The sequence below is a fragment of the Aulonocara sp. 'chitande type north' Nkhata Bay genome, linkage group LG7, assembly GCF_057382095.1.
Source record: "Aulonocara sp. 'chitande type north' Nkhata Bay isolate Kocher_YH1m ecotype deep benthic linkage group LG7, A_spYH_male_GT1.1, whole genome shotgun sequence".
Lineage (NCBI taxonomy): Eukaryota > Metazoa > Chordata > Actinopteri > Cichliformes > Cichlidae > Aulonocara > Aulonocara sp. 'chitande type north' Nkhata Bay.
The window spans coordinates 47778611-47800944 of record NC_141350.1 but is presented as its reverse complement, the minus strand read 5'-3'; the positions used below and the strand labels follow the sequence as shown (position 1 = coordinate 47800944).

At 37.5% G+C, this 22334-nt stretch overlaps 1 protein-coding gene across 1 annotated transcript in view; it reads left to right on the top strand.

Annotated features, from left to right (window-relative positions):
- brinp1 (bone morphogenetic protein/retinoic acid inducible neural-specific 1) overlaps positions 1–22334 on the top strand; it is a 127527-nt gene that overhangs the window by 59124 nt on the left and 46069 nt on the right. The window contains exons 3-4 of the mRNA XM_086300878.1: positions 5615–5805; positions 14436–14605. Of these exons, the coding sequence (XP_086157004.1) occupies positions 5615–5805; positions 14436–14605 (361 nt within the window). The remainder of the gene's footprint in view (positions 1–5614; positions 5806–14435; positions 14606–22334) is intronic.

The window sequence follows — 22334 nt, the reverse complement described above, 5'->3', positions numbered from 1 at the left end:
TGTGAACATGAAACTGAGTTGGATAAAACAGTAGAGCAGACTTCCAATCCTAGGATATGGCAAATGGTCTTCTCACTCTATTCTGAGTAGGACCACAACAGTGAGTGAAGTCAGAGTGAAACTGACTTTTGGCAGTTTTCTTTAGCAATATCCATCCGTTTCTGTTGTAACATAAATCTCTAAACAATAGTGTTTGTATTTGTGTTGTTGTAGGCCTGCATTCTCCCAATCATGAAGACTGATGAGATCAACCCATAAAACATCACAATTGTGGCAAATCTGCCTAAAAATTCTTCTTCATCATAATGCAAAAGACATCTATAAACACAAAACAAAAGCTGTGGCATGTTTCTCTTCCATTAAAAAAAATTTATTTTATAAAGTAGCCTAATAGGGGGCAGGGATAGCTCAGTAGGTAGAGTGGTGGCCCCATGATCGGAAGGTCGGGGGTTCGACTCCACTGAACGGCTACCCTGAGGTACCCCTGAGCAAGGTACCGTCCCTACACACTGCTCCCCGGGCGCTGCACTGGTGGCTGCCCACTGCTTCACTGGGTGAATGGGTTAAATGCAGAGGAACTATTTCCCTATGGGGACTAACAAGCTCACTTTACACTTTTACACTTAATGTAACGGTGGCGGATGCTAACGTCTGGAATTCCTCATTAGTGGAATACATAAAATAATCCATATGGTGCCACAAACAACTTTTTCCATCAAACAACAAACCCAGTCAATTTCTGAAACACAGAGGAACAGTTTCCAAACAGACTTCCAAGATTTTGCCCTGTTATTGCCTACTTGCATTAGCGATCATCTTCATTTTTTCGTTGTTCTCATTGTTATGATCTGGTTCAAATTGAAAAGGTTAAACAGAATGCATACTTATCTAACTGTAGGGTCAAGAAATTGGGGGCATTGCAACCATTTGACATACCAGCAACATAAACAGCCACAGCTGCCTATGAATTATTTATATTTCATTTTAATTGGTGACATTAGTCTGAATATAATAGGCTTTACATATCTACGTGGGCAGGGTTCTTTTAAACACCACACTACTCTCAGTTGCAACTGTTAAACATCTATAGCCAGTCAAAAATAATATTCTGGCCTCTTTTTATCGTTGCAGTTTAAATCACGTTTGTCAAATGCTGAGGGCCATAGTGCTAGGAGGGCAAAGGGAAAGAGGAAGCGCGGCATGACAAGCTCTGTGTTTCACTGACAGTCCTACTTTTTGTTGTGTTTTTTCCATGTCATTTATGAGGCACCAAAGAACATTTTGTGTATGGGCCTTGCCAGTTTCCCACTCAATTAGTTAGATATTTTCAACAAAGATGTGTCTCTCTTTATTCTTTGCTTCCACACTTCTACTTTGAATGTCTGTCATGCTCTCTCAAGGTTTTTTAATCTGGGCTACAGCATCAAAATCAGCTAAGTGCCTGTGGTGACACACTGTATGATGGTCTTTTCCTGCCCCTGCGAGAGCTTTAGGAAATATTCAGTGGATGTCAATACAGCCCCCAACTCTAATTGAAGCAGACGACATGCTGCCTGGAACTTGTTATGACATGCCATATTCTCACTTTCCACCACTATGTTTTCAGGGTGCATCATAATAGTCATACCACTAATAGTCATTCAAAACATATAAATACTATGTTAACAATTACAGTAAGCACTGCAAATAAATCTTACATATAAAAGCGTTGTTGTGAAGCCCAACATGCATTGATTTGTAACAATTTAGCCAGGTTTATCATCTTGAAGCACCAGGTTGAAACAAAAATAGGTCTTGCTTGCAAATTTTTGTTCATTTTGGTTGTGAGTTATGGTAGCGACCTGACCTCTTTTTTTCTAAAACAACAACACAGGCTGATAATTTCACAGCTGTCTATGTATAGGATAGTTTTGCTGAATTTTGTGGTGTCATTCCATTTTGTAGAGGCTTTATTCATGGCATTTAGTATTGAATTCACAAAGATCAAATGTTAAATGTACCACCTGATGAATTAAACAATATTTAAATATCTCCTGGAAACTGCAAGTTGGGCAAAAACAGGACACAGAAATGTAGCTGCAACATTGTTCTTACCAATCTCTCTCTCCATATGGACAAAACCATTTTTTTAATATTTCTGTAAACATTATAGAACATTTAAATGTTTTTTTAACAAATAAAAATACAATACACTTTCCTTTTACTGTTTCACAATAAAATCAACTGTGTTCCAGTTGAACACCTTGACTGGATTAACTTGCCTCTGTAGGTGAGAGCTAGAAAAGTCAACTTTTCAGAAAAATGGCAGTGAAATAGCACCAATTTTACAGGGAAAAAAGCCATCAGTTATAAAGTTTAATCAGTTGTTTGATTGGTTTGAATTGGTTACTATTAGTTTATGTGAACATATTTCAGGTTGAACATAGACCAAACATATGAGAAATTAATATTTTCTTTAGCAAGCAGATATAATTGAACTGACAGAAATTATGACTGTTGCTGGACGAAATGTATTCATTCATTAATTCATTCAGTTAAATTTTTACTCTAATTCTGTGTAAATCTGTTGCACATTATATTTCCCATCCAGTTGATCATTAAATGATGGTTTTCATGTCTGTGTGCAGTCTCTATACCTTGGCTGTAGCAAGGACAGACTATATTACAGACAGAACATACTGGACATATCAATATTTCAGGCAAGAAACCCAAACAAATCAATGCTACTTGTGCAACCTTTGGGTATCCTTTTCTTGCCTCAATGTATGCTTTTCTTTACTCAAAATATTGGACTTATAGTTTCATTCAATCTAAGTGTTATTACATAGATTAAGTATTTATTTGTGGATGTCCACATTATCCCTTATATTTTATCCTTTATTTCATACAGCCAGACATAATCTACCCAACCTCCCAAATGAGTTACTTAAACACCATAAAGCAATAATCACATATATCCCTGTCTTCCTTCCATGCAGCTACGATACCATTTATCTCCTCTTAACTTTCTTTGATAGGTCATTAAACCCGGTCTTGGAGCTATGAAACAAAGCACTGAATCATGTCATGCTGTAGGTTCCATCTTCTGGCATTTCTTATCTGGGGCAGAAAGGCTGAAGCATATATGGCTGCCTTATATAGTTTTATATTAAAATGGATAGTGACCAAACTATGAGAGACATTCTGTGACAATCAACTGACATCTATGACAGAGAGAAAGAAACGAATAACAGGCACATTGAGCGAGCCTGGCAGGCAGTGGAGAGAGATAAAATTTGGTACCACAGTTGCATAACTACAAATAAAATCTTGCAGTTATTTCAGCTTAAAAGTTTGCTCTAGATTTGAGGTACAGCAACGTGTATCCCTTAAAGAGCTAAGTCATGGAACAAGAGTGGAAGCTGAATCAGCATGTACTAGCTTGAGTGGTGTGTCCTGTCCTGCCAGATGAGCACTTGTGTCTTTGCTGCGTAAAGGAATTGCAAAGTTCATGAGAAAGACTTCTGCAAATCAGCAGCAAAGACCTCTATTTATTTATTTTCTGGCTTTAAGACAATGCATAAACATATATGGTTAGCAATGCTTTTCAATTTGTTTGAAGCGTTCAAAATGTATAAAAAAAATGTGCCCTGTGAGGACACTGTCAAGATATTACCTGTGAAATGTCTGGTACATTACGAATTACATAACATAACAGTCCACTGGCAGAAAAGAAATTGAACTTTAAATGCTAATAAGTGCTGAACAGAGTAGTAAAAATTGCTTCCATCAAGCCAGACACATTGCTGACTACATGTCAGAAAAATCAAACTAAGTGACCGATCAATTGGAGTGGGCCCACGTATTCAGGAGGAAAGCTTGTGATTAGGCTATTATAAAGCGTTCTTGAGTAATTTTTATTCATAGCACTTACTTTTTAACTGAACATTCAACAATGCATTTTTCAAATGTGATAACAAAGCAGTATACTATCGTATTCAATCTAAAAAAAACAAAGGCAACATTTTGACATTATTTTACACACACCTGCCATATCTGCATGTTTCAAAAACCTGGGTTCCTAATATCAAGCTTGTAATACTTTACTTTCTAAGGACAGTTTCTGCCATTTAGTTCAGTTCAATTCTTCAGTTCTAAGAGCAATTGGTGGAGAATCCATGATTTTTAAGTCCTATGGGAATGTCCCCAAGGGGGTCGTGGACCCCCTATTGATCCTCTACCTAATCACACGAGCCAAGGTGTGAAAATGGGCGTGGGTCACAATCAGCCAAGGCTTCCGATGAACCCACAGTGAAAACCTAGCCTCCCACCCTATCATGTGATTTCCTTAGGTCAAATGGTCCAGGATGTGAGTGGGCGTTAAAGCGTCTGGGAGTTAAGGCCAAATCTCTTTCCAAGGTGCTTAGACTACGATGACCTGGATGCCTGAGAACCTTCACAGACATGTAGGACCCAAGAGGTTTTTAGTTTGTCTGTTTTTTAATTTTTTTTAAAAAAAGCTTAGTCATTAGGATCTCGTGAAATTTGGTAATGACCAAATGAGGTGACATTAGTTTTCCCTGCAGGGACTTGGTCTCCAAGATCCAGTGAGAAAACTGGAAATCCTCATGGGTTTAGGAACAGGTGGAGGCACTGGGACCAAACGTGGCCTCATTAAACGTATATTTTCCACCAGAGAGAGAAGCTGGATGTCAGACCAATCAAATTATCACGTGGTTTTTAAATAATCTAAGATGGAGTATATGACAAACAAAATCGGTGGCAGAGCTGCTGTTTCTCAGAGATGCACTGAACAGAAAATAAGGTCATAACTATGTAATGATGTAATCTGTCAAAGCCATATGGAAATTTGCAGCATTTGACGATTAGAACACACTGCAGTAATCAAAAAAGTGTTTTTCCTAAATTCTAAATAAACCTCTAGATACACATTCACATAAAAGAAATGTATGCAGAAAGAATGCAAGATGATAATGGCAATTTCTGATTAAAATAGCAATAAACAATCAATTACAGTTAAAAATACACCAGGAATTCTTGAATAGAGATATTTGTAATGTTTTCGGTGAAATCTTTTCTTGATGCGGGTCTCGATGGACAGAAACAAGCTTCATAAACATTCACACTTATTCTCCATGATCTTTTTACACTGCAAAAACATGAAAACATCAAGGGCAGAATGAGTTGTAGTTAAGTCAGTGTTGCTTTTTTTTTGTGCACTGTGTATTTTTATATATATAGAATTAAGTCAGAGCATGATGAAGAGGAAATGACCTTGAGCAGTTTTCAGGAAAACATACTGCATTACAGAGGAACATCGCAGGAAGCTGGTCAGATTACAAACTAAGCAACAATGATTATGCATGGTTGTGCCAGACTGAATAAACACAAGAGAATACAGTGCATCTTCATTATTGGCCTCTGTTTTTAAATTTTTTTTTAATGTTTTATTGCCTCATACAGTTGTATTCACATGAAAGACCCCAGTGTGCATTAGCTTTTCAGATAGAATTTCTATAAGTAATGTAGCTGCATTGTTAATGTTAATTGTTAATGTTAGTAGTGTAATATAAGGTATGTTGTTGAGAGCATGTTTTTCACTGGTGTTTTGCAGGGAATTTGCACGTTGGAAGGTGAGGAACACTGCAATTGAAAGGAGGGATCTTATTCGGAACCCTGTGCCACTCATGCCTGAGTTCCAGCGCAGTGTACGCCTGCTGGGACGCAGGCCCACTACTCAGCAGTTCATTGACACTATCATTAAGAAATATGGAACTCACATTCTCATCTCAGCCACCCTGGGAGGTAAGAGAGGTTCACATGTTTCATTTGCTCACTTCCATGCTTGATTAACAATATTACTTGTTTTTCCACACTGGCTGAAAAAGCTTATTACACATGGCTTGCTTAAAAGGTTCATGTCAATGAAAGAATTTATATGTAAGGGAGGATTTCTTTCAAGAAAAGTCTTTCAGGTCTGTTAGGAGTTTTGGACATGCATATGTAATGTATTTTTAAAAAATCTGATGATACACAGTATAACAAAAAAAATCAAGTATTTGGTAAGTTTTATTCCTTTTTGTTAATATTGCGATCAAATGCCCCTGCATGATTTCCACTGTGAAAATTCAACCTAATATTGTCCAGGATTATTTATTTACCAGCTTGCTAACAATGTCACATCAACTCAGTAAAGCAGCTTGAGGTCAACTCTTTCTTCATGGTTTTGAAAAACTCAGCCGCAGCTACATCACAAAAGAGCAGAAGAAAGCGGACGTGAAAATGTTCTCCAACCAAATCAAAAAAGCTGGGATTTTCAAGTGACTAACAAACAAGAGCATAAGTGTTTCCAATAAAGTGTAGCTGTTTCATTACAGAGAAAATATAACCTTTAACTCTTTCTCCCATGAACATGACATTTGACGACCTCCCCTGTGTCCTTTATAATGAGTTTTGACACCTCAGAATGTGTCATTAAAGACGTGGTTTGATGAGCACTAGAGAAGGTTTTTCCAAGGGTAGCCCTAGTAAGCTGTATAGGCAGAAATCACTTTCACTAGTGCACCCAGTCATTTTGTTCTGGAGGCAGGTCTGAACAGCAGCCGCTCAGTTCAGAAAACAGAAACAAGGGTTACTCTAGTAGGCATCCAGGGGGGGAAAGAGTTAAGAATATATATAAACAGTTTATGACTATATGAAAGACAAAACATTAATGAGAAAATTACAGGAAATTGCCAGGTGTCCTGATTTGTCAGCTGTCCATGGTTAGTAACTTGTACAGAATTGCAGGCAATCAACCAAATGGAAATGGCATGCTGTCTGCTAGATTTTTCATCTGGAAACAATTTCAGAAACATGTATTAAGTAGAGAGACAAAGACACATTTCTATTTCTATTTTCAGTTCATGATAATTGATCATTTCAGTGAACACTTTTCTCAGAAAACAGATTATCAGTCTGTATGAAAACCAATAAATGTGATTATGATGATGCTTTACATGGGCACTTGAAAGGTATTAGTAAAGGAATCCCAAAGAAGTTTAGTAGGGAAGGTAAGCTGCTGTTGCACCAAAAACATAAATAAACATAGCAAGAGCTAAGGTGTAAGGGAAAGTGTAGCTGAATCAGAAACCCTTGCAAAAAGTATAATTCAACTTACATATGATCTTCAAACTTACCTTTACTTTAAGGGACACAGTGTGCACTTCTGTGATTAATCTATAAGCATGACAGATCATCAAATTTCAGTGTAGATTGCAAATATTATAGAAGATTCATTCTATAGCTACTGTTAGTTACTATGAATATCAACACTGTTCTTAATTTCTAAAGAATTAATCAATTCAATTAATTTACAGTGAAAAAGAAAAGAAAAAAAGCATCAAAAGTATATTGAATGTACTTCACCCTAAAAAAAAAAAAAGGTAAGCACCTGTGCTCTCCTAGCCTAACAATAAATGCTTTCTCCTCGCTATGTCTTATCTTATCACAAGCTCGGAGGGATGGATGAAGGCAGCTTACTCTGATTATGTTCCCAACTGCATTTTAAAGATATAATTAGTAAGATAATCTGCTCTGTTATTCAAACCTTGAATTATATAATTGCATGCATGAAACATTGCCAAGTAGTCGCTTCACTTGTGTAAATTGCCGTTTGTACTGCAGTTTTGTAATCTCATGATCGAATGCCTCTGAAAAATATTCTTTATACTTTTGTCATTATTATGATGCTGTTCAACAGGCTTGGGTCATGTTGCTCCAGACTTGACAAAGCTTGGGAAATGTGCATTTATGTACCCCAGTATCAATTATTCAGAGAGAACTGGTGTCTTTTAATTTAATTTTTAATTAAGTAACCTCAAACTATATTTGTATGTCAGAAGTGATATCTTCAAGTGGAACTGATGCTTAAGCATTAAGGGAAAAAAGTAAATCTGGTAGCAGATTTCTTTACTTTCAAATATAAAGTCGGCTTTAATTATTTAGTTACACTGTGCAGATGAATATTAGATGTGAAGAGTTAGAACTGGGATATTGTATAACCCACCCTGTAAAGTGATTCATCCTGCAACACCTTTTTTTTGGAAATTGGAAATACAATATTGAGCTGAAACATCATATGGGGGTGAAATAAAATTAGGAAGAATCCTAATACAACAGGTACATCAGATGGCTAAAACAGTTGAAAATAACCACAGTATCATTTTCACCCACAGCATCCTCCTTAAGGTTATTGAATTGCATCACCATATGTGGTTCCTCTATATTTTTACAGATATCCCCGAGCTCATCTACTTTGCCCCTGAGTTATCATCATGTTTTCTTTAACCTTCAGGCCTTTGTTTCAATTTATGGGTCAGCAAACTCTTATGTCAATCTTGGAATTGCCCATTAATGGTTATATGAACCAAGAAATGTGCATTCAATACTAGAGATGAAGTATAAAGAGGAGGCTAATTCTCTCTTTAGCCACCTACACTTTGTGGTCTCATGAGTCATTATACACTTGAGAGGAAAGAAATGAATTCTCCTTCTCCCAGGCAACTTAGAGTTGAGTGTTCAAGTGTGAAGAGCGCCATTAGAGCCCCTCCGCCCCACCCGGAAACTGAAAGAAAATGTTACAATGAATTACCATTGTTATGTCACCTAGCATGAGTCGTTACTTCTTCCTTTCTTTGTCTTTGAGCTCTAAAGAGCTAATGAAAAGGTGTACATAGTCACAGCCTCTTCTCAATATCTTTTGTTTTTACTTTTTTTAATTAAAGGCAAAATGAATTCAGTTGGGTAGTTTGTCATTTATATTTGTTGTTGTTAAAGAGTTTCATGTAAAAGAGGTAGGATCAATGCTATGCTAATGAATGCTAATGAACTAGCTTTCTGTGTTACTAATTGCCTGCAAATATGGTGCTGTGGTAATGACAGGGTTAACTAAGAAGCAGATATTCTTATCTGAGCACTGACTGACAACGTCAAGGGAAAACATTTGTTGTCTGAACATTTTTGACTGTTTTAATTAGATCTCAGTTTGTGGCACATTTTTTACATTTTGTTCGTTTGTTTGACTTTTCTTAATGAGTATCAAGTTATGTGTATTTTGAAGTGTAGCATATGATCTGAGTAGGGCTGCCACGATTAGTCAACTAGTCACGATTACGTTGTCTATCAAAATCGACAACGACTGATTTAATAGTCGACGCGTCGTTTGAAGCTTTGTAAGATCCCAAAAGACGCAGGAATAAGTAGTAGGATTTAAGAGTGTAATAACGGACTGAAACAGAAAATGGCAGCACTGCATGTACAAGGATGCCAGCTGCCGTTAAACCCCGAAGAAGAAGAAGTAGCTCTGTCCCAGAATTCATAGCGCAGCCCAGCTCAGTTTCCAACAATGGCGGCAGCTAGTTAGTTTTAATATTACTCTTATTATTCTTTCTGGGTCACAAAATAAACGTTTAACATATTTTCAGGTGAGAATGTAGCTGTGTAAACCTCAAATATCTGCTCAGTTTATCAAGACACCACATATTTTCAAAAGCGCTCCGACGTTTTCGGAGACGTCTGTTACCCACTAGCTCGATAGCTAGCCGGGGGCAAGGCTCACTAGAGCCCGTGAGAACACCGGACTCCCGGCAAATCGTTTTCAAACCCATCTTTCGCTACTCAGGTTAAACATATATAAGTCACTTAGATAACTTAAAAATGTTATTGTTTGGCTTTTTTTAGTATTTTATTTGTTCCTGAGTAAATCGGTTTGGCTGAGATCAAAGTTATAGTTTTTGCACAGCTGAATAAACGTCCAGCAGACAGCTGATTATCAGAAGTGTGAGATGCTCGAGAATATACTCCGGTGTCCCGGTATATTTTAGATAGCAAGGAGTTTATTAAACTTCACCGAAACAATCTGCAAATTTCATTAAAATTTAATAAACTATCATCTTGTCTTTATTTTTAGTTAGCACATACCTTAAACACTTAAAACTGTAAGCTAATGATAGTTATATAAGAGCAGATGCTGCTGGTGCAATAATCTATACGTTTTATGTCCAATGGATGCATGATCTGATTAGTCGACTAATCGCAAAAATAATCAGTGACTAGTCGACAGAGATGGGCAGTAACGCGTTACTTGTAACACGTTACTGTAATCTGATTACTTTTTTCAAGTAACGAGTAAAGTAAGGGATTACTATTGCAAAAACGGTAATTAGATTACCGTTACTTTCCCGTAGGAACGCTGCGTTACTGCGTTACTAAAACCATGATTTTTTGCGAGAATGTCTCACGACAGTGACGTAAGCGAGTGTGCCGTTAGTAACAACAGCTGTGTGCAGATCAACAATGGATCACATATCAATTGTGGGAGAGAGTATGAGCGTGCAGCGTTTAAAGCGTGGAAGTACTGACCTTACTTTGAGTTTGACTCCATAAAATGTGACAAAAACATTAGCGTCCATTGTGCGTGGGAAGAAAACTTCTTTTTACAGCGAAAAAAAACCCTAAACTTCCAAGCAAGCACCGAGTGCGCAACGACATAATGGGAAATTCACAGAGAAAGTCGCGGTTTCTTCAACTGACCGCGGCACACGTGCACCAGGGTAAACCTCCGCCTATCCCAGTCCTGCTTTACAGGTGAAAATAGAGCAAAAGGACCGCTGAGTCTTTGACTTTATTTATTTTCTGCTGTGTTTTACTTGCATCTATTTGAAAGAGTGAGTGTAAACACAAAAAATATTTTATTTTATGTGCTGGAATGTGCAGAAAATAGCTTTAAATGTCAAACTAATTTATTCAAGTCAGAGAATGGTGCATATAATTAAATTTTTGCTTGATGCATAAAGTTAAAAGATTAAAACTGATAAAACAAGTTAAAAAAAGAGACTTTTCCATTTGATTACATTTTATATGATGGATTATGTAGAAAAAGTAGAATTGGGCTGAAAGATCTATCGCTTTATCACCTCTTCAGGTTGTAAATCGTGTTTTTAAAAAGTAACTAAGTAACTAAGTAATTAATTACTTTTGAAAATAAGTAATCAGTAAAGTAACTTCTTTGGGGAAGTAATCAGTAATTAGTTACTGATTACTTTTTTCAAGTAACTTGACCAACACTGCTAGTCGACTATCAAAATAATAGTTTGTGGCAGCCCTAGATCTGAGTTTAGCCCACTGCGGTTAAAAGACTTGAAGCAGTTAAAGTGAAAATATACCTCAGTTTATGTTTTAACTGAATTTGAAGATGAAATAAATAAATTAATAATTAAGTAAATAATATGTACATAAAACAGTTGGCACAAATATTTAACACCTCAGGCTCTTTGCCTGAGAACAATAGTGTAAGTGAAGCACATTTGCTGACAGGAAAATTCAACCTTTCGGTGTGTCAGTAGTGAAGACGTCTGCAAAAGTAAGGCTGTATATAAATGCTAGAGGAGGTATTGCTTTTAGGGAATGTGAAGGACAGATTTGCATTTTGCTAAAGCTGTAAGGAATATATTTTAGCACATCTGTCATTTTCTATCCTTCACATGCTTGAAATCATTTTTCCACTTTAAGTGAGAGAACTGCTGTTTCACTGTGACTTCCATGGGTGTGTGCACAGCCAACTATAGAGCATCTGAGTCGAGTCAGGGAATAGAGAAAAAAAGCTTAAAAGGAGACACATCCAATTAAATCCAGCAGACAACTTTAGCTACTTTGGAGAGTTCATTGTCCTACATACATCTGTGTGGAGGGATTTAAAAAATACACGTTCTGCTCAAACATTTTGCAAAACAGCAAACACTGTCGCTTTAATTGACAACATTCATTTCTGCCTAGCTTTTGCCACTAAGAACTAATCTACATTAACAACAACAACCACAGTGCATTTTTTAAAAATGTATTTGTAGTTAACTGAGAAAGAGTGCATTTACTTTACGCTCTGTTAGAGCTGTTGCGCTAATAACTGCATGTTAGCTGAGGAGACTCCTTTGCCAACCAACACTCTGTTGTGATTACACAGACTGACTGAATGAAACTTATTCAGTGTCTCATATCTTCTGCCATGAAAAAAAAGAAATAGTTTATTGAAATGACTTGTGGTTGCCCAAGGCTAAAGTTCATATGCAGAACTATGGCTGTGCCTCTGGTTGTAGAGTAAAACTGCCCAGTGAAACTTGCCAACGCTTCTGTCAACAACAATATCTTTTACTCCATTATACCAGAATATATCTTGCATAAACCCGAAGCAAATGTGTAACTGGCAATAGCGTTATGCCGCTGAAGAGAAGGGTAGAAAATTGGTTGTGAGTGTTACATATACATTTTATTATAAGCGTTAACCTGTTTTAATCACGAGATTATTCATAAGAGAAGTAAGATGTTTACAATAGAGCTAAGTAGTTGTTGGGTTGTGAAATAGAATTCATCCTATATTGGTTTATTATTTACACAATTTTTGTCATCAAACATATGTATATATAGTTAAGTACAAAAAATAGATGTAATTTTTCTGTAACGAAGTAACTAAAGTAACTGCAGACAGCAGCACCTATCAGCAAATGCAGGGTATGTTTGTGTGTGTCCTGTGAATCTGTGACTAGGTTATGAAGTCATTTGAAAGCACTCACTTAGGTTCTTTGAAAAGGTTTCCCACACATGTACCACTGGCATAAAATGGGGCTCTCCCTACCATTCCATTACACTAGGCAGTCACATATCCTCCATGACCTCTACATTCATGCAAACACAAGGAAAGTGAAAAAAAAAAGAAAAAGATATTCAGAAAACATGCTTGTATACATGCACGGAAACACTGATTTGAGATGAAACAGTTTAAAATACCTCTCAGCTGTAAACACATACACCCTACACGAGCTGATTATTTCTGGCAATGTGCCAGCGAGGTGCCCCGCAATAATGTAGCACAATGTATTACTTATAGAAAGGTGCACACAAATGACTTTTTTAAAGCCAGAGAGGTAATGATTTTTCCTGGCCAGCTAGCAATAACCACAAAATATTTATGTATAGAAGACCTTTATGCCACACTAAGTTGAAATAGTGATAAAAAATGGCAGATCAAGGGCTTAATGTGGGACTATTATTCTTGTGCAGTGGTGTAAGTCGAGTGTATGTAAGTAACTTTGCTAACCCCTGAGGGACAGAGAGCATTGCAGCATCGGAGAATCGGCCCTCGTCCCCTCAGTGTTTGTACTCTAACCAGGCATGAGACATTGGCCCTGACTGCTACCCACCCCTAGTCACGGTCACCACAAGTTAAATGACCAATTCCAATGCATCGCTTGGGGCCAAATAACCATTCACAGCACTGTAAACCTGAACATATGTGACACGCTCTTGAAATAGTTCCAAGCATATGGTTTGCCATTTGAACAGTAATCTTTGCAGGATAGATTGTGTGAGCTTGCAGAAGTGAACTGATATTTGCTTGTTTGCTTTTTATGAATCTGTTTCTCCTTGTGGGAATGAAAGACTGAGAAATATGATGTGTACTGATTGAGCATCTCAGCTCTTTTTAGTGAGTCAACAAACGAGCACAAGACATGCAAACTGAAATGGTTGTCTGGTGCGCTGTAAATATTTAGGCCCTTTGCTGATCTAGACTTTCATATTCTTGACCTTACAGACACTTTCTGCAAGATCAGGTTGAATTCAGTGAGTTGACACACTTACCGGTACTTCTCTTTTTCAAGTGTTTTCTGAAGTGTAAAGACGGACTTACTTTGTCATCTTTGATAATAATAGCATTTAAATTATGAAGTATGTAATCAGTATAGGATCAGTAATGTGATTGAACTGAATACAGTATTTTTGTAAAAATATATAACTGGGGGAGGATCTGGGATTTGTGCAGTCTTCTTGAGGTAGCTAAACTGGTTCCACTACTTACTTTTACCCTTTTCGTATTTTTCTTTTAAAATATTTGCATTCAATTATTTCAAATCAATTATTTGTGTGTTTGTATCATGCCTATCCTTTTCCCGTTCTGGGTTCTTTTCCAAGAAAAATTTGGATGTGATATATTTACCACAAGACCACAGGATGAAATTCCTGTGGTATTGTGGTAAAAATTCTATATCACTACACCTCTTGTGGAAATAATGCAATCCCAATAGGGGTAAATCTAAGGGCATTTTCTGGGGATGGTGCCAGCTGGGGATGAAGCAGCAAATATGTGACTGTTCTGGGAAACCTAAGGCATCTGGTTTCTCAAGCTAAAGCTCCTAGCATTGGTATTCATCTCTGACTTCTCTGTTATATTGAGTGCTCCACCGGCAACCAAGATAAGACTGAATATGACAACTTTCACATTCAATATATGTACAGCTCTTGCTTCGCTTTTGTAGTACACTGGATTAAAAAATAATGTCTTCATTGCCTTAAAAAGTTCTTAAAAAACATGCTTATATAATTCCATTTCTTTTTGCCACTTGCAGGGGAGGAGGCACTGACAATGTACCTGGCCAAAAACAAGCTGGACAGAAAGCTTGCCAATGCTACTCAGAATGTGGAAGCCCTTCATCAGTTGGCTTCGTCTTACTTCATTGACCGTGACGGTACAATGAGGAAGCTGCATGAGATCCAGATTTCCACCAATGCCATCAAGGTTAGCAGATTTTAAACATGCACATTCACATACAAATATTTTTGGTTCCTGATTTGTTGTGCATGAATTTATGCTTTTTCATAATACATGTATAGATGTATTGTGATATTCAGTGCAAAGGAAGTGCGTCAAATTGACAAGTGAATTTCATGTGTGCTCACTTAGACAGTCAGAGAAATACTTACTTTCTCTTCCTCTAGAGAGACATATGTTGCATAATACAAATAAATTAAAGTGAAAAGACAAAAACACAAACACAGTGCATTTCATGAATATACATTAGCCATTGTAAGGATGGTGGAAATAATCTGAATGTAATACAGGGTGTCTTAATTAGCATAGAGGAGCAAGCACGACGATAGATAACCAGTGTTAATGATGGCACCACAGGCTGAAGACTGAAAGTAGATATACTATACACATACAGTAGTAAACACTTTGACTGGACAGACAAGTTTCCTATATGGATGCTTATGAGAAGTCAGGGTCAGATGATAATCTGCAACACATACACACATGATAATGTGCATTAGTGCACAGGAATGATTTTTTTACTGCTAAAGACAATATATTTGTTTTCATCAGTGTTCACCGAATAACTGAAACAACAGCAACAAAGGAAAAACAAACACACAACTGTATTTGTAGTGTGAGCCTGCTGCATGCAACTGCTTGCTCACTGTTTATTCAGACTGATTCACCCTTTCAGTGAGGAGAGGGGGCTAGGAGCAGCAGTTGTAAAAACATGTAGATGTGCCCTGAAATGACAGCTGTACAAATACGTATGTTTATTTAACAGAAATTGTAGATTGGGAAGGACCATATAAAATCATACCAATCTGAGAAAGAACTGAGGAAAGTTGTGTTTGTTTGGAAATAGAGCAGGAAGCTAACATGCCCTGAGGTAAAACTGTGTCTGCTGCAGTCAAATATTAACTACTCTGAGTGAGTTAGCTGGTGTTAATTTCAAGCCCAGCTGATCATAATTATTTAGACTTCTCTAGTTTTCCAGGCATTTGCAATCACACAATTCTTAGTGAAAAAAAAGCTTGCAGATGAGAAATTAGGCAGCGAATGCTACCTAATATATAAATAGGATGTTGTCTTGTAAATGTCATCAAAGATATAACTATACAAGGTCAGCTGGACAAATTTTGAATTTTCAGTTGTGAAGGCCTGTTTCAAAATGTGTGCCCGAATCTATCTATCTATCTATCTATCTATCTATCTATCTATCTATCTATCTATCTATCTATCTATATATATATATATATATATATATATATATTTGACAAATTATTTGACAGATTCTTTGCCTTATTCTGGGTAATGGCTAGAAATAGTGTTGAAATCCCCGTAACTCTAAAATTCCCACAGCAGTTGTGATGCACCTGTGCTTGCACACCTGCACTAAAATCTGCAGGATAACTCTCTTATACACCCACCAATGCTCCACCTCCCTATCTTCATTCAAGGAGCAGATCCTGAGCTTTTTGGTGTTGTGAGTGACAAGTGGATTAAGGGGGTTTGGCAGATGAGAGTCCAGGTAGCAGGAAGTCAAGCATGACAAAATTAAGCAGACCTGACAGTGGCTGCTGAGTCAGTTTCTCAGAAAAGGAAGGCAGGGCGTGTGGAGAAGAGAGACCATCCATATAGCACACATACACAAAGACACACACACACTCACAAACACACACATCGAAAGCTGAGAGGGCTACATGTCTTCTGATCCAAACCGATGGACCAATAACGTATTTCAAGAGGAGAGGGTTTTTTTTTAAACTTGAGAAAGGGGTGGGAATGGATTGGTGATGGGTAAGTTAAGGAGCTAATGTCACGCAAGAAGGGTTTCTTGTGCTTATCACGTACTGCATGAGGGTTAGTAATGAGTTGTCTTAGACACTAAATTGATGTTTTTTGCTTTTTAACAGGATAAAATAGCCACCTAATAGGTCTGTTCTATCAAGTGAAACAAACATGGCTGTGCACAGTCAGAATGGCAGTGAACTTGTAGCGTGGGTGGTGCAATCCAGCAGTTACATAAAAGAATGGAACACAAATCCATGCTTTTATTGGTTAAAACTATGGTTCCCAAGCTCTTTTTGCTAGACCCCCCTTTGTCTTACAAGAAAAATGTTCGCCCCCCTGAAACGCAGCTGTTTCGTCCACACGTAAACGGCGTTTCGAAACACCGAAACGGAGATTTTTTAAAACTCCTTTTTTTGCGTTTACGTGTGGACGAGGAATACAGAGTTCGTCACGCAACATCAAAGGTATGTGCTTTTTTTTCACGTCAGGCTGTGCGCCACGTTATTGTTTACATGAGATGAATTGCAGAATGGCAGATAGAGACAAAATACTGTTAATCTGACTATCTGCAGGTATTACATGCTTACATACACACGTAGTTACTGTCCCTCCATTTAGAAAGGCAGAGGCGTCACGATGTAATTATTTTATGTGTAGTTGTTTTTTTCCTGTGTAATAATATTCAACATTGCTATCAATACGTTTTTCAAAAAATGCCTCTCTGTGCAAAATGAGTTCAAAAACATAAACAGCTGTGGGATACTGTTTGTCTGTGATTTGAACCGGGCAACAGATCGTGGCAGGATCAGCCTGATGTTATTTGGATCCCGCTGTAACTTTACAGTATAAAGAGCTAACATCTCCAAAATGTCAGGAGTAGTTAGTCATTATGAGAAGTGTTTGTGAACTAAAAATCAAGAATGTGGGATACTGTTTGTCCGTGATTTGAACAGCCCAGCGCTGCTCCCAACGAAGGGAAAACCAATTCTGCAGGGGAGACCTACCTCGGCACTTGTGCAGGTGACACCAAAGCGAAGATATGCTTCACCATATTTTCTAGTCTTTAGCTTAGAATAAAGTTGGTTTGGAAACATATTCAGCGATGTTTCATCTCCTGCTTTGCGTTTGTGTGGGCGCCCCATGCTAGCAGTGTCCAAGCATTTTTTTTCCCCCTTTTCATACCGCACCCCCTCTGCAATGGCTCTGCGCCCACCCCCCACCCCAATAGAAATATGTGGTGACTAGATTAGAGTCCTTGCCCTTTGCATGTAGTTTCCTATTTTATTATTATATTGATTTACTGGAACTATTTGGGCATCAGCCTTTCTGCAGTGGGTGTGTTACACCCAGCAAGTAAGAGTGCTTGGGGTGTGAGGGGGAGACTTTTTAAGAATATCAACTTCTTTCTTTTTTACTCCACAGAGTAGCAATTGGCTATAATTTGTACTTTTGTTTAGGAATATTATAACTGGAGAGTGTCCGGATAGCTTGTCTTAATGGCTAGGGCTGCCACGATTAGTCGACTAGTCACGATTACGTCGACGATTAAGGAATTTAATTTTCGGAGACGTCTGTTACCCACCAGCTTGATAGCTAGAGGGTTCGAGGCTCACTAGAGCCGGCGAGAACAGCCTATTCCCGGCACATCATTTTCAACCCCCCCGCGGTCTTTCGCTACTCAGGGTAAACATGATATATAAGTCACTCGGATAATTTAAAAATGTTATTGTTTGGCTTTTTTCAGTGTTTTATTTGTTCCTCAGTAAATTGGTTTGGCTGAGATTAAAGTTATCGTTTTTACACAGCCGAACAAACGTCAAACAGAAAACTGATTAAACAGAAGTGTGAAATGGTAGAGAATTTACTCTAGTGTCCTGTTATGTTTTACATTGAACGAACAGACGGCCGAGTTTATTAAACTCCACCGAGACAATCTGCAAATTTCATTAAAAGTTTAATAAACTATCATCTTGTCTTTATTTTTAGTTGGCACATACCTTAAACACTTAAAGCTGTAAACTAATGATAGTTATATAAGAGCAGATGCTGCTGGTGCAATAAGCTGTACGTTTTACATCCAATGGATGCATGATCTGATTAGTCGACTAATCGCAAAAATAATCGGTGACTAGTCGACTATCAAAATAATCGTTCGTGGCAGCCCTATTAATGGCACATGATACCAGTATCATGTTTGAGAAGTAGCAGACTGTTTTCTGATGGACCCATGTAAAATCAGGAGCACTTTCTCTCACATGAAAGCTGTTTACTATATTCTATTGTATGCTATTATTTGCTTTTTAATGCACACACATTTGCACATCTTTTAAGAGTAAAGAGGTGCATACTTAATTGTATTGTTTTTAGGGAAATCTGTGTTAAAAACACCTAAAACAGTGGCTGAGCATGTGCTAAAAATGTAAAAATACATTCAGCATTATATACTGTATATTTTTTAGTAATACTAATAACATTGGTAATATATGTTAACCTTGTCTGATATTCAAAATGCAAAACATATTCAAAACAAAATGCATTTAGGATGAATCTGTATTTTCCTTTTACTTGACTAAAAATAAAGGCAGCCTAAATTGCAGTTCTCCAGTCACGTCGGCTGCAGACAGACAGTGATCAAAATGTGCAGTGGAAGCAAAGTCCATCAGAAGGCACGGATCTATAAACACAGAGAACAAGGGCTTTGCTCCTCCAATATTGATTTAGTATGGCTGTAAGTCCTGCTTTGGAGTGCAAACTTACAATCAGGATAAAAAACATGCATCAATACAGCAGAAATGTTTTCCACATTTCCCATCTGCAGGTAAGCAGGTTGAAAGTCAGTTCCGTTGAAATAGTTTGTAAAATGTTCAAAATCTGACCTCTGTGAGATTCAATATTTAATACATTTATTCACTATTAGTTCATTCAGCATCTGTCTAACACTCTTATTACCCTGAGGATTTATAGTAGCTTGAATACACACAGTCTCATGAAAACATATTTTTTATTCTTACCTGGGTTATCTTTTTGTACTCTTTTTGTACCTTCAAACAAATATTGTTTTTTTAAAGCACTGTATATACTAAAAACATGTTTAAATGTATCAATTATTTTGAACTATGAATTCATGGATTTAATATTATACTTAAATTTCTAATGTGAAGGGCAAAATAAATAAGTAGCTTTGTATTGTATTTGTATTATGTGACATATTTCCACAGTGTATAAGTCTGGAACGATAGATGGCAAAACAACTGTATCCTTAAGACACAATTGAAATGATTATGAAAGCTACAGACAACTAATGTGTCTCTACTGAAAGAACTGTCCTCCACATTGGAGAATGAAGAATTTTCTTAAAATGAAAACCATGTTTCTGTCAATTGTCTGCCTAATCGAATAGCCAATTTAACAAAGAGGATGAGACAGACCCTCAGCCAGCAGTAGAACAGCTCCATCAACAGTGTTTATATGGATATTCGTTGTGACGGGCATTCATGAGAAAGATGCTGGTGCCCTGACTGCCCTGCTCAGAGAATCACCAGAGAAGTGCGACAGCTTCTAAAGTCTTGTATGTGTTTCTTACCGTGATATATTATTATATGAGTCAAATACAAATTTCGCTGTGAAGACAGCAAATGACCTTGAACATGGGTCTATTTTGTATATTTTAATTTAGTTTGATCAAGATGATAAAAAGTTGTTTTTCTTCTTCCCTACTTTTTCATTGCTGTTGTTTCTTTGTTTTTGTTTCACTCTCACTCACATTGTCTTTGATAGGATTCATATCAACAGGAAAGGTAACAAAAGTATTCTAGAAAATGTAATCACTTGCAAAAATCAGAATTACTACGAGAAATAAGACGCACACATTTTTAAAACACCGTACTCTTATACACTCTGAATACACTCTCTATTAAGTTATACAGGTATACACATTATACAGATATAGAATGCTGCCAGATACACTGATTCCATACCTAAATCCTCATATGATTTTAAGTAAGAAAGAAAAAGAAAATCAATGATCTGCAGCACCGTAAATCAGAATTTATGCTGTGTATGACTTTGGCAAGCAATACTTGATTAACTGTGTCATTATCAGACTACTAATGAGGCGGCAGAACAGCACGTGGACATCAGGACAGCCAGCAGGGTATATCACAATCAATCTTTGATGACATCAGACATCTGTGCAGGCACTAATGCAAAGCTTCCTCATTATAAACGTAGTTTTTTTCATCAATGAGAAATACAAACAGTTGTTTGATTGTTATTGGACTCCTACAGGTTGCACATGCTGTGCAAGTTACAATGGTTGGAATACTAAAACACATAGAACACTATTAATCTTTAATAAGAAAATTTCCCTAGGACCACTGATTGTATTGCTAAATAAAATTTGGTAATCAAAATCACTGATGGAAAAATGGTTACATTTGGCTAAAGTAGACATGGTCTAATGGTGAAATTTATCACAGGAAAAAAAAAAGCCCAACAGCATGGCACTGATTCTATATGTCTCTAAAACTCTACCGAATGGATGTTTCCATGACGTTTTTACTCATTTGGTCTTTTAGCTGGGTTTGGCTGAGGTTACCGCTGTTACATACATGTCAGCTCAAAATGTTCAATTAATTTGAGATCTAGTAACTGCAAATGTTTAGAAGATAGAGTAGGACAACTTGTTTGCCAGCCTAGCTGTAAAGGGGCATGGTTAGCGGCTTAGCTAAGTGCTGTCTGGCCAATTTATTTTGGCAGTTAGCCTGTTACTTGTGTCAGTTGTTTCAGAGGTTTTTGTATACATCCAGTCTTAGAGGAACATAGGCACTGAATTCTTACAGATGCCCACTCCACAATTGTGACATAGTGCAGTGAGTATGACATTTTAGAGCCTCTGCCACAAACCGGTCCTTTGAGTCCAATGCAGCTATTATGAGTTGGAGATGGATTATACTCCCTGAAGTGAAGATGTAGAAAAATATGTTGACTTGGATAGATGATTAAAGGGGACAAACCTACCACAGACTACAAGCTATAACATAGATAGCAAAGTGGCAATTTGTGAATGAAATGGTTATCAAGAGGGCGGGGAAATGCTCAACAAGATCGATTATTTTGTGCAAATAAAGAGAAACACACTCAAGAAGCAATGGAAACGGTATAAGATTGCTACTAAAAAGACCGCAGGGTGGTAGACATGATATCCCCCCCCCCCCCCCCCCCCCCCCACTCCTTCAGTGTGTACCCTAATGATTCTTCAAATCCCCCCCAAATTCTCAACAAGCTCAAAGCCAATTATCATTACAATACACAGCACTTTCTGGATCATTGCATGAACTTAAGGCACCTGGCAAGACAGCAGAAGACTACACAGGTAAAGATGAACAACTGCTCCTGGCTCTGTGGTTAGCACCACCACACATTACTGGTTGAGTATTCACTGTAGTACATGCATGGGAAACCCTTTTGACGTGCTCCACAATGTAAATCTCTTTACTGCCAAGACACTGAAAGAACTGCAAGGCACATGCAAAAATTGAGTTTTGTTTTAGTGTTCCTTCACCTATAACCACCAAATCCCAAATGAGCGGCTATTGCCAGGCCCATCCCTCTCCTGGGGATGTATCAAAGAAGTATTTCATCAGGTGAGATTGCTGCCTGAAGATCGGCCTATATAGTGATTTCTTGGGTGTGAGAGACTCTACTACCTAGAGTGTGTGAGTTGATCCTCCTGTTTGGGAATATGTGTTCACCAGGTGGTGCCCTATATATACTCCATAGCTAATGGCTATGCATTATCACAACCATCAGGGAAATGATGACTGTTCTATCAAGCACTTCAAAGTAAACAACTAGCTTCTGTTTGCCAGAAAGGCCAAAGATGTCATCAACAAACAGAGGGGCTTATTAACTTATTAAT